This window comes from Taeniopygia guttata, chromosome 5, assembly GCF_048771995.1.
Source record: "Taeniopygia guttata chromosome 5, bTaeGut7.mat, whole genome shotgun sequence".
In the NCBI taxonomy this organism is placed as follows: domain Eukaryota; kingdom Metazoa; phylum Chordata; class Aves; order Passeriformes; family Estrildidae; genus Taeniopygia; species Taeniopygia guttata.
Genome location: NC_133030.1, coordinates 54000461 through 54013101, shown reverse-complemented (window position 1 = coordinate 54013101; position 12641 = coordinate 54000461). Strand labels below are relative to the sequence as shown.

Here is a 12641-nt window from a genome sequence, read left to right as displayed (position 1 = left end):
TTGTTCTTTACTTCTTGTCCCAACTACTAGCACAGAATTCTACTCTGGCTGCTTTTCTTCTAGAACTGATGCTGGAGCACTTAGACTTAGGAAGTAAGAATTTTAATGCTCTCTGGCCAGGACAGAAAGTGAACCATAGTCTCATAAACCCTGAGAAAATAGTTAAGTGTTAGGAAACAGCACAGTCAAAGATGGACACCACTACGATAAACACAACTCTAAAATTAGGCAGTATTCATTTTTCTAAATAATTTTGTATGCACCCTTCTCCACTAGAACTGGTTCTATGTCTTAAGCAATTGAAAGAAGGCCCCTTTCTCCCTCATGTGGGCCTGGCTAAGCTACCCAAGGCATCAAGAAAAGCAGAGATTCAGAAAGTTTATGTAGCCCAGTGCTCCTCATTGACCAGCTCTATCCATTATTCCTATTCAGGGGAGTACAACTCTTGTTCATTGCCCTGGAGAGGGATGTAATTCAGCCACCAAGATTTGTATGTAATGCACAGGGATCCACAACATATGTGTTTAAATAACAGCAATCCCTGAGTGTGCCTTAGAGGTACTTCAGCATTTATTTTGATTCCAACCTTCACCCAAAATATTATGTAACAAATAATAAGTAAACTATAATATTTCAGGATAATGACACTGGAATTTTAAGAAGTAATTTAGGAGTAGATAATTTAGCAGTAATTTAGGAGGTTAGGTTGACCACATGCTTATTTTTACTAAATGTCTTACTGGATATACTGGTTCAAATTAACAGACTGTTTTTTCTGGGTCCAATTCTCCAGTGTTAGACTTTGCTGGATTTAGACAGATTTATATTGAGCATTAACTAACGACAAAAGGATGGAAATGACCTTGAGAGTCCTCGCCCTGCAGTGGATAATGGAACCTGACAGATGGTAGACTGAGGAAGAAGACCCATGAGTGGGCAAGACACACAATTTATGTATTTTTTGAAACACAAGAGCTTCAACCACTATGAAAGCTCTGAATAACAAGCAAAAATATATAAAATATAATCAGATTCTAGTACTGACAAGCTTTTCTTATAAAAAATCAAAACAGTTATATTGAGAAGAGACTAGAACATGATGTAGATTTTAGCTATGGCTCTCACTATCCTTGAAGCATAATCATTGCTCTCATAATGACACAAAAAGCTATTCCTAAGTGAAAATAAAAACAGTGTCTGAGAAGGAGAAACCTTAAAAGAGACTATGTAGCAGATACAGATGCACAGGCATTAGAAACATAACACTATTTCTGGCTGCTAGACCATCATTCGAAAGTAGCAGCCCCGGTGAAGCGTATTACTATAGAACAAATGGTTATAGGGATAAAAATACAAGCCAAGTTTATGATTAACAGTCACCTACAGAAATTAATAAATTGGAGCACTTTGCTATCTTCACAAGGCTTTACCTGACAAGCCTCTTCTTTCACTGTCTTTTTCAGCGTCTGCAAATCTTCAATTAAAGGCCCGTCTGTTTCCATTGCAACAGGACTGTTCAGCAAACTCGTGTCACTGTATGTTGGGTACTAATAAAATGCAAAATGTTAAAATAATCATTCTTAGTCATAATAACTAAATACTAGGAGTGTATCTGAGCATTTGAATGATATGACTAGTTATTTGAGATTAACTTCAATATTTTATTCTTCCAGAGACTAAGTAATAGATTTTAGAATTGAACTCCAATACTTTCACACTTGGCAGAAATATCCAGCTGAAAAATGCAGTCAGCATCAAAAAAAAAGATGGTTTCTTATCTGAGACTCAATTTTAAAATACTCAGATTTTGTCAGTATTTCATGTCTACCTTGGCAATCTGAATCCTTATTAACACATTGTCAACTGCTCTGTGAACAATATAGTAATCCAAACAAAATCATTTTACTTGCTGTTGCAATTTTGTGTTGGAAGAAAAAATACACTGTTAAAAGACCAAATATACCTAATATACATTTAATATAATTTCAAAGCAAAATATTAAACTTTTCTGTCTTTGGAAAGAAAAACAATTATAAAGGTATTTTAGGAATTAAAAAACCCCAAAATCTTTGTTGTCCAGTAATCTCAACATGTCAGATCTTATTTTTATTCAGATAGTTGTATATAGTTTTAAATTCAGAACTTATTTACATGCACACACAGACTTTTTCATCAGTTTTTCCTCCTAACTTTTTTGGTATCTGAATGTACTAATAACTTAATGCAAATGAGAAAAAAAAATTTAAAATCCCTAACAACAAGGATTTAGCAAATAAAAGAATGATTTTAAATCTTAAATTTTACTTTTGTGTCACACAGAATCAGGAACAGCTCTGAACAACAAGAATCATCAGTTACTAGACAAACTAAAAAGTTAATAGACATTCCAGGAAAAAAGAAACTCCCAAAAATCCATTATCTAGAGCACTAAAAGCATTTATATCCTTATGTCAATTCAGTGGAGCATTCAGTAATTTGTATTTTTAATTTCTTCCAAATATTAGCTTTCTTCAAGCAAACTATGCAGAACATACTGTATACAGGTGGTGTAAACCAGTATCAGAAAATCTATTTACAAAACACTCCTTAGAAAGAAAAGGAAATTGATCCTGTAGAACTCTGAATTTTTCTACAACTCAATCCACTTATTTAGCTAAACAGGTAATAGCTCATCATTTGTGATTGCAAATGACCATGTATATCAATTACTCTTCAAGCAAGATTTTTGTATGACTTATGTCATTAGAAAAATGTTTTGTCACTCAAAGTCAATTATTGCATTCATATGAATAATCCTTTTTAATTCATTTAATTGATCTGTTGCTAACTGACATTTTATTAATTTTAATATATTTTACTTAAGCAGTTTAGTAATTGTTCCCTGGCAAATAATGCAAGAGAAAAAAAACATTTACAAATGTCCTCTTCTTAGAAGAAGAGATTACGTCATACTTTCTGTTTTAAAATAGCACTGAGATGAGAAAGTGTCCTACTTCTGTTTACACAGTACCATTTTTCCCTCTTCCACTACTTTAAACTCAGCTAGATGGTGTTGAAAATATACAGGACATTAAGTTTCTTGCTACAGTGTAATAGAATTCTGGCTGTGAAGTAATTTAAATGTTTGGAGGTTTTTTGTTCATAGCAGAAAACCGTATGATTGAGCTAAAAGAAAACGGGCAGCAATCTCCAAGCAAATGAAGGGGGTGGAGCAGGGGGGGCAAGCCAAACCATTTCCTTCTCCCATAATTTCAAAATCCAATGAATAGTCTAAAGGACCTTTGTTTCATTATCATAATTTGAGTACATCATTAATGCTGTACATTTCCTGCTGGTTCCTGCAGGAAAGACCTGAGGAGCAGGGTCACCAGCAGACCAGCCCAGTGCAAGTATGAGAACAAATGCACCAGACAAGAACACACAGTATGAATCCATTTGACACAAAGGAAAACTGACCAGTCAAAACTCACAGTTAGCAGAAAGATCTCTTTTTGTAATATATTGTTTGCAAAACAGCTTTTCAAGAGAAGCCAATTATGGCCCCTCTGTATTTTTCCGTAATTTTGCACAATAACTTTTCAAACTGCAATACAGTATAACTCCTATTATAAGAAAAGGAAAAAGTACTTCATATCATACTTTTCAGAAACTTTTTTAAAAAAAATAATTACTTGCACAAGAGAAAGGTTACAAATTTGAAAAGTACTTTTATTGTGTATCTTTCATAATACAATTGGTGAAATTCCTTTATTTCCATTATCAATCAGACCTGTTTTCCCCACTGATATTTAAAAAAATTAGAGTATTTAAACATGATCATGTTAATCTTTTCTAAATACCTGGGGATTTGATTTGGCTAGATTTTCTATTTTAACCCATGCTTCTTCCCGTTCCTTCAATTTTAGCTTCTCTCTGGAAAAAAAAATAATATAGGAGTAAAAGAATTCAACAAAATAAATTATTTAGCTATACCCGTTTGAGTCTACTGTCTAAAACACCACTGCTGACAGGATAATTTGCATCATATCAATACCCCATGATCTCAAATCAACATTAAAAGGGAAAAACCTCAAGATTTTCTCATAAAAGCAACAAACTGGCTGATACCAGTTTATCTTTAGCACATGTAGATTGTTACAAGTAAAAATTAAAACAGAAATAGATTTTGATCTAGGCTGAAAGCACATTTTTGTTTTATTTCTAATATTAGAATGCTATATTGGTAAATAAGAAATCGATAACTAACCATGAAAAGGGCAGAGATTTTTATTTCTCAGCCCAATGGCTTCAGGTAATAGGTTAAAGGAAAATGCACCAGAGACATTTTGAATTGAACTCTAACAGAGAAGTACCCAACAAAACCATGCTCATTCTAGGGAATAGCAAGCCCAGAGGGATGACATAAATGCCTTTTTTTTTTTTTTTTTTAATAAAATAGAAAAAGTTTTGGGTTTTTATGCCTAATGCAATTTGAAAATGTAAAATCTAGGTTTGTTTTCCTTTTTCTTACAAATAAACATCTTCTTGCAGAGACTAGAATGATCACCTGTCTTTGAAGGCTGGTAGGATTTAAAAGAATTTTGAACAAAGTGCTAAAAGTGTTCTCAGTGCACAGAGCAGATGATCCAAATGTCAAGAAAAAAAAAGCAAGAGCAGTTACATCCAAGCACATACACAATTTGTCTCCAGCTCCCAAATTAATTCAAGATGGGAGGTAGGAACCCTTTAACCATCCCCCTTTTCAGTTCTGATGTGGTGGGAGATTTATTTTGGTTTTGTGTTGCTAGCTCATCGCTCAGCACTCTGCTTTAGTTCACACTCAGAACATCACCCAAAAACGTTATAAAAATCAGAGGAGACAAAATTTGATTTCTCATTTAAAAGGGGTTCCACTTACTTGCAATCAGGCAAAAGAGAATTACAGTCTTTATTTTGAAGAGTCAATGCTCATAATTTGTTATCTATAAACACACACACCTTAAGAATTTGATACAGTACAAGATCATTTCTTCTTGAATTCTAGTAAGGAACTTCAAAACTTGGACAAATCAATCTACACTGAGAATCTGTACTACTTCCAGTATATCAGGTTAAAATAGGTGTCTAATCTGAACCACTACTTGAAAGAATCCCTGATTACTTTGAAATTTAAAATAAAATTCAAATCCAAGTATTTTATATCCAGTTAGTGGGCAGGCTTCCAGTAACTGCTTCCAGACCCTAAAATGAGACCCAAATCATTAATACTCCTGACTTCTCTATCTCATTTTAGCAAGATTCTTCCATCAAATAAAATCTGTACTAGAGACCTGCACTACAGTAGAGTAACAACTTGATTTCAGGTAACTTCTATAATAATATGAAGATATGCTAACACACAATGCCATGCTGAAAAATACTGGGAAAGTATTTTGGGACAAACTGTGTGACAACATGAAAGGAAGTAACACCGGGTAAATAAAGCATGCAAAATAAACACAGGATGTGAACTAAACTGTTCAACAGATCCTCTACACTGGGCTCCACCATTAGCAGTGTCCCTCTCAAAACTCAATTTTTTAGGAAGATGGTGACCCCAGAAGTATTAAGTCTAAGCCTAAGCCTACAAGAGATGCCTTATTGTTAAGATTTACAATTCACATACAACAAGAAGTTTCAGCAAGTCAACTTTGAGACTGCTGGAATCAAATGGGCAACTTCCCACTAATGACACAGTGGTTTTTCAGAGCTAAAGAACTCTGAACAAATTACTCAAGAACAGACAGACACACTGACATGAAAACTTACTTCAGTTTTTCTGCTTTAAATTGCTGTGTGCAGTCATCGAACAGTTTTTGGTTCATCTCCATGAAGAGTTTCAGAGCATTGTATATCAAGCCATGTATTGTCCTATAAGTAAAACTTCTGGTTGAAACTCAGAGTACTTTAAACTTTGAAATCTACTTTTTCTGGTCAACAGTAGCCAATAGCCTACATAACTGGAAAATTACATCATTTCAGAATAAGTGGAAATAAAATTTATTTGTGGAAGTTTCAATTTACCCACAAGAGGCCTAACATAAGTACTAAAATTACCAACTTTGAATGCAGTTTTCCTACTCTGCAGTACTACTCATAACTTACACTTCTGAAATTTGAACTTCATTCTTAATACCACATGTATCAATACAGGCCTAGTTGTGAAATTTAGTACCTGACACTAATCCCATAAGGGTTAGTAGAGAAAATGCAGTATGACATTAAAGATCTTGATGTAAGTAACTTACTGGCAACTGATAAATTGAAGAAAAAAAGAGTTAGTAATTAAAAGGAGTGCAAAAAAGACCCCATTCCTTTTGAAAACTGCCACACAGCAACAGCACTCAGTTCAACACAATCATGCCAGAACTCTTAAGAAATGTGTTAGAAAAGTAAAGTTGAAAACATCACAAAAATTACACAAAATCAATCTGCTTTATGAGGCACTTTTACAGATGAATTTACAGCTCCAGGCTATAATGTACTGCTGCTCAAAAAGCAATCCGTTAAATGATTACTTTCTATTGTATATGGAGTTACAAGTAAGAGTGCAGCTGTACTGGTAGCATGACTTTTACTCAGAATAAAATGAATGCACGACCTTGAAAGTCAGAAAAAATAACCAACAGCAAGCCACATTTACTATGTACAATTGCATCACTGAATTGGAATTTTATTAATGAGTACATTATTTGTTACTGCTTGCACCCAGTGACAGTAAGCAACCACTTTAACATCACTTTATTTTCCATTTCTTTCCCAGAGTTTAATTGCAGACTGATTACTCATTCTTGGCCAGCTCATCAGCAGTCCTCAATTCACAGCTAGAGCCAGACTGGGATACTGTCACCATCCCAGCAGTTGCACAATAGCTCAAAGAAAGAAGCAATTTACAATGGAACAGCTGCAGAAGGGAGCTGACCAGAACTGTTTTCATGCGTAAGTACTACGTTATTGTGGGGGAAAAAGTGAAAATAATCAATGGAGAAAGAAGAAAAAAGCAATTAAAAAAAAAAAAAAGCAATGAAAAACAAAAAAGAAATTAAAAAGGGAAAAATGATCCGATCTACAAGATAGTTCACTAGAATGTCGAAGAAATGCAATCAGCAAATAGGTTAGTGATCAGAAATCAAAGTTAGTCTTTAGAAGATTCTGAACTACCAATGAATGCCAAATTTGCTCCATATTTATAGAAGAATGTCAATTATTAGATGCACTAAAACACTCTTTCTTGTTTAATTAAAAAAGGAAAAACTATCTTCCACAGTTCTTAATACTTCCTAAAAACTGTCTCTTTACCCAGCAACTTCAACATCATAGAATAAACAGCTCACACACTGTTAAACTAGCAACTACAGATGCAAACTCTTAAACCTATAACTACAGATAAGTGAAGAAGCAGAAATTTGTACAAGTGTTTCTTACTTATTCCAATGCGTCTTTGAATTCCGGTACAAGGATGGAAACATGATGGGCAAAATCTTTGCTGCATTATCACTAATTAAACTCATAATATATTCATTATTCCAGTAGTATAATGCTCGCTCTGCAACCTAAGAGAACATGAAAAAAGGAACACTTCTTCAATCTCTTACAGAGCAACTAATTATAACATTTGGCAAATATAAGGGAAAGGTAAGAAAAGTTGCAAATCAGACTTGGATTTTTTAGTGCTAACGAGAGTCATGGAGCTGATGGAGAGATGGAAAAGCTGCTTTTTACCTCGTCCCTACATGCTTCAATCTATAATTCAAGAACTCTGAAATTCAAGCAAAGAAATACTTTCCAAAAGAACCAGTATTTGTAGAACTTGTATGACAAGTAATGAAACGCAAACACTATACTGAAAGGGTTCAGATACTTTTGAAAACACTGAGTTTTTCAGCTGTTTTATGGTAAGCGTAACACTGAAGTGAATCATTCAACATGAATGCACATACTGCACTCTTGACAAGAAACAGTAAAATAAATGTTTGGATCCCTGCAACTTGACATAGAATTGAAGACTTACTTCTTTGCAACAAATCAAATTCGTTACGGTGAATAATACATTACAAGTCTGCTTTACAAAAATTCTGGTATCATTGTACATGCAGTAAATACAGACCTGAAAGTGTGGACTGGACACACATTTGGCTAGCTGTCTAAAGAGAGGTTCCATAACTTTAACAAATTCAGATGGCTCAATAACATCTAAAATTTCTTCTAGTTCATTTAAAAACATGACTTCTTTTGGACTGTGAGTCTTTGGCCAGTATTTCAGTAGTGCCATTACCACCTGTAGAGACAAAATAATTTCATGATAATTTCACTTTACCTTGAACTCACTTATAATGCATTAATAAGTCTGGTATTTTAAGCAGAACACAAAACTCATGATTTTTTGTCCCATGCAACAGTAGTAATCAGACATGGTTCAGTGTCACAGAAATAACTGTCAATGCGTCTAAACTTGCTTCTTCAGAAAATGAAGTTATACATCTATAAGACATGTTCACAAATAATAATCAAAACACTAGACAGAAAACCCAAGTATGAGAAAATCTAACTTAGTATGATCAAAGTGCAAATTTCCTATTACATTTTCAGGAAAACTACATGCCACTTAAGTGACAGCAGCTTTAAATCTCTACCTTCTTGGGGATGTAATCCAAAACTCAAGCAATTAAGTTCTGTCAACATATTTTAACAAAGTATTTATTATAAATGCCTGAATTGACAGGTGCCCAACTACTCTAAGTATGTTGCTCTTAAACTTTGATTTGACTATCTTACTATAATCTTAGTCTTAACTTCCTTCATGATTCATAAATTATTTACCCAACTTGCTTATCAAGCAAACCATGAACACTCAAAACACCATTCTGTGATTCTATGATTTTAAAATACAAAAGCTGTAAGAGCTGTAAGCAATATTTAATATCATCAAGGACAAGACAACTCTGAGAAATATGTGCTTCTTTCATGTACATATTATTTAATCCTGAAAGCAGACATTATGTCCTAATGAAGCCTTGGTTAATATACACAGATTTTTAAAAATGTCACAAAGTCTCATGTGACAATTTTAAGGGGATTTAAAGCATTTAGATTTGAAAGGACCAGGATCTTTTGAAGAGGAACTTAGTATTTTGCTGATGCATGAGTTAAGTTTTTAAAAAAAGCTGTAATCACATACTAATTTGGGATCAAAAAAGGAAACAAACTTGGTTGCATAGTAGTTCTAGATTCTACTATGAAATATGCAACATGCTATCTGATGTCTGGAAGAAAGCTAAGAAAACAATATCACATACAGTACAAATGATAGAATGCCTGACATTTGCTATCTTATTAAATATTAAAAGCTACAGCTAGAAGAGAACTCTTGCTCAGGTGCATACTTCCAATTGTTTCAAGAAATCCAGTTTCCAATTGACAATGAAAACGGTCATAATCTAATAATGCGCATTTTTGTTAGCAGCAATTTTTAAATTGATCTACTGATTAAACAGATTAGTTCTTACTACTTGATATTGGGTGTAATGAACTAAACCACTAGCTACTACAGAGGACAGTTAAAATTATTCATCTTTGCAATTATATGCAGCCAGACCAAAGACTGATTTTGTCAAAGGCTGGCAGACATGAACAGGATCTGATTTAAAAGCTTTGCACCAATAGGTAGCTGTGTGTCAGAAATCTGGGTTCCATCATAACATCCATCTCTCAACAGAGCACAGTTTGGCAAGTTAATTTCTGACTAAACTGCTTCTGGACCCACCATCTCCTATCTGCTCAGCCATAACAAAATAAGCAGAATAACATCTGTCTCTTTGTAAGACCAGTATTATTAATGTTGCTTTAAATAGTTTTGGATGTTCTGAATGACTGCTGGAACAAACTAAATTTGATAGATCAAAATACTTAAATATTTGACTCAAATATAAACCATTACAAATAAATACTTTGTACCCCAAACCTCCTTAAACAGTCTACAGATGTAAGCTGTATTAGTAGCTGAAAATATGTAATAATAGCAAGATAAACTTACCGGTTCTGTAAGTGTGCTGTCCTTTTCTAAAAACTGAACTACACAGTATGCCAGCTACAGTAAAAGAAAAGGAGTTTTATTAATTCTCACTATGAAACTGAACACATTTTGAAGTCACTAGCTTAAGTCAAAATTAATTTTGAATGCTTCAAATAAAATAGAAGTTTCTTCTGCAATTTAAAAAGTTTAAAATTTAAAAGCCTCTTTGGCAGACAACTTAAACAGAAGGGTAAATAAGCTTTAGCAATTTTTTCCAAACTTTACAAGTCTGTCCTCACCTTTTTCTGTGTTATAATATAGATATGCATGACAGTGTTTTCTTTTTAGACCTAGTACTTTAGATTTCATCACACTTCAGCTTTTAAAATACAAGACTTAAAAATCATGACCCTGTCCTCTAGAGTACTTTCCACTCACTAACATTTTGGTGTCCCATGCTGATTTAGTAAGTATTTTCTATTTCATAACCTAAGTTAGATGAAAGTGCATTGAACAGCTGTAAATCTTGGGATTTTTGTATGTATCAGAACTAAGGATAACTATGCCTATCAATGTAAGCTGATGCAACCTGAGGCTTAATTACAGTATTTACCAACTGCAATGCTGAGAATGAGACTGTCCACGTGTGTCTAAATGGTGAAGTATTACATCCCTTTCACTCCATAGAGTAATAATCCCAAAGTAACCGGGGAGATCACTGCTCATCTCACAGACTGTTTAACCATCTTCCTAAGTCTCTCCATTTACTGAAGTTCAGCCAATGACCCAATTCCTTTCCCTTTTTTGATGATTCCTACCAGGAATGCCCCATGGTAATTTGAGGGATGTGCCAATATGACTACAGCTGCTGTTCTTCCCTATTCTAAAGTAAATTTGATTTAACACAAAAATTAACTTTCTCCATGTGTGTCCTTAGCAGCAAATCCTTTTATTTGCCACTGTTTCAATGTGAATTTTTATGCATCTATTCTGGGGTTTCACACTCTAAACTCACTTGAAGTACTTTTCCATTTCACTCAGTAGGACATGTAAGGGAAGCATCCTTTTATCACTACCCTGTTTTCACTGATGCTGAAGAGCAATGCAAATCAGCTGAAGGTTTTGGAGAATTAGTTTGTGATTTAAGGGGAACAGATAACAATATGTCTCAGGTCAGTAGAAAAGCTGATGATCACAGGTATCTGTTCTAGCTGAGATATGAAGGGTCTCGCTGTTCACACTCCAACATGTTTTGTTCGTGGCATTAGAAAATCAAAAAAAAATTTGAAATGGGAGGCATTTTATTCTGTTACTTCAACAGCAACTGATGGAAGCCACTGAAGGCAAGATCCAAAGCAAATGCTTATAAGCATCTCTCATTGCTAGAGAACTGTAACTATAGAAAAGGCATTCTTAAAAATACATGTTGATTTTATTTGAATAAATGGTACTTAGAATTCTGGAGTATTCAAACTACATAGTAAATATGTAGTAAATTTTCCAATTAAAAACCCAAAAGTTGTGTAACAATCTCACACAGAAAATTTCAGCATATCAACACAATACTGTATTTTCTCTCACACTGAATGATTTCTCACTCCTCTAGAAATTCTGAATGGAAGTAAATTTAGCAAAGACAAAATAGAGATGAATTGAAAGCACGATACAACTCAGAAGCCCCCTTTTTTTTGTGTACTTTTAAAAGGCTCTATTGAATTAAATAATGATGTCCTCGTAATGCCCAATTCCTTTCAAAACACCAACAAACTGAATTCAGCTGAATTGCTTCATGTTATTTAGAATAAAGTGTTTATAGATGACATCCATTAAAACCATACCTTTCTGCAAATTTTGATGTCTAAACATTACTGACAAGAGAAACAAAAAATACTGTGTGGATAAATACTAAGAACTCTCACATTAACCAACTACTATATATGTTTCAATGATAAACACTACAGTCTTTTAAAAAGGGTATTATTGCACACAAACGTTTAATTTTTCTGTCAACAAGTGAAGCATTATAGGCATATGTGTTAAGTAATTTCCCCCAGGCCAGTTAGCAAGGAAGTTTCAGAGCTTAGAACTGAATTTCCACCAGACTTACTCAAGTCTCCCAAACTCTTCAAGCAAGCTTACTTAAACACTAGTATGAAAAACACCAAGTAAAATTTACCTGTGGATGGTAGACACTGAGTGATTTCACTTTGTGCAATGGTAACAAAACCTTCAATAGGAATATTTTGTGCTCTTCTTTTAATGGTAAGGCAAATCCATTAATTATGCTGCCAGGGAAAGAAATTAAAAAATCAAGATCAGCAATGATATATAGAAGTTTGCACTAATGTATAGGATATACAAAAATTCTAGGCCTTGTTTTCTAATATTTACAAATTAATCAAATAGTAATTTGTAAATATTAGAAAATCAATCTCTGTCAATACCTTAACCAAGTTTTTCAGAAGTCTCAAACTCTTCTTCCAAGCTGCACACAACTATACCTACAGTTCAGACTTCACCCTTCACTATGAACTACTCACTGTTTCAAAGCTCTCCCAGCTTCCTCATGATATTAACAAGTAAAACAGTGACTGGATGTAGAAGAGGTAAT

General features: G+C 33.9%; 1 protein-coding gene across 6 annotated transcripts in view; it reads right to left on the bottom strand.

Moving 5' to 3' along the window:
• The window catches only part of PPP2R5C (protein phosphatase 2 regulatory subunit B'gamma), a 204795-nt gene that overhangs the window by 4024 nt on the left and 188130 nt on the right, over positions 1 to 12641 (bottom strand). For all 6 annotated transcript variants that reach the window (XM_072930435.1, XM_030274998.4, XM_072930436.1 and 3 more), the window contains 7 exons: positions 12207 to 12315; positions 10052 to 10105; positions 8126 to 8296; positions 7444 to 7571; positions 5788 to 5889; positions 3840 to 3912; positions 1431 to 1547 (listed from right to left, as the gene is read on the bottom strand). In XM_072930435.1, the coding sequence (XP_072786536.1) occupies positions 1431 to 1547; positions 3840 to 3912; positions 5788 to 5889; positions 7444 to 7571; positions 8126 to 8296; positions 10052 to 10105; positions 12207 to 12315 (754 nt within the window). The remainder of the gene's footprint in view (positions 1 to 1430; positions 1548 to 3839; positions 3913 to 5787; positions 5890 to 7443; positions 7572 to 8125; positions 8297 to 10051; positions 10106 to 12206; positions 12316 to 12641) is intronic.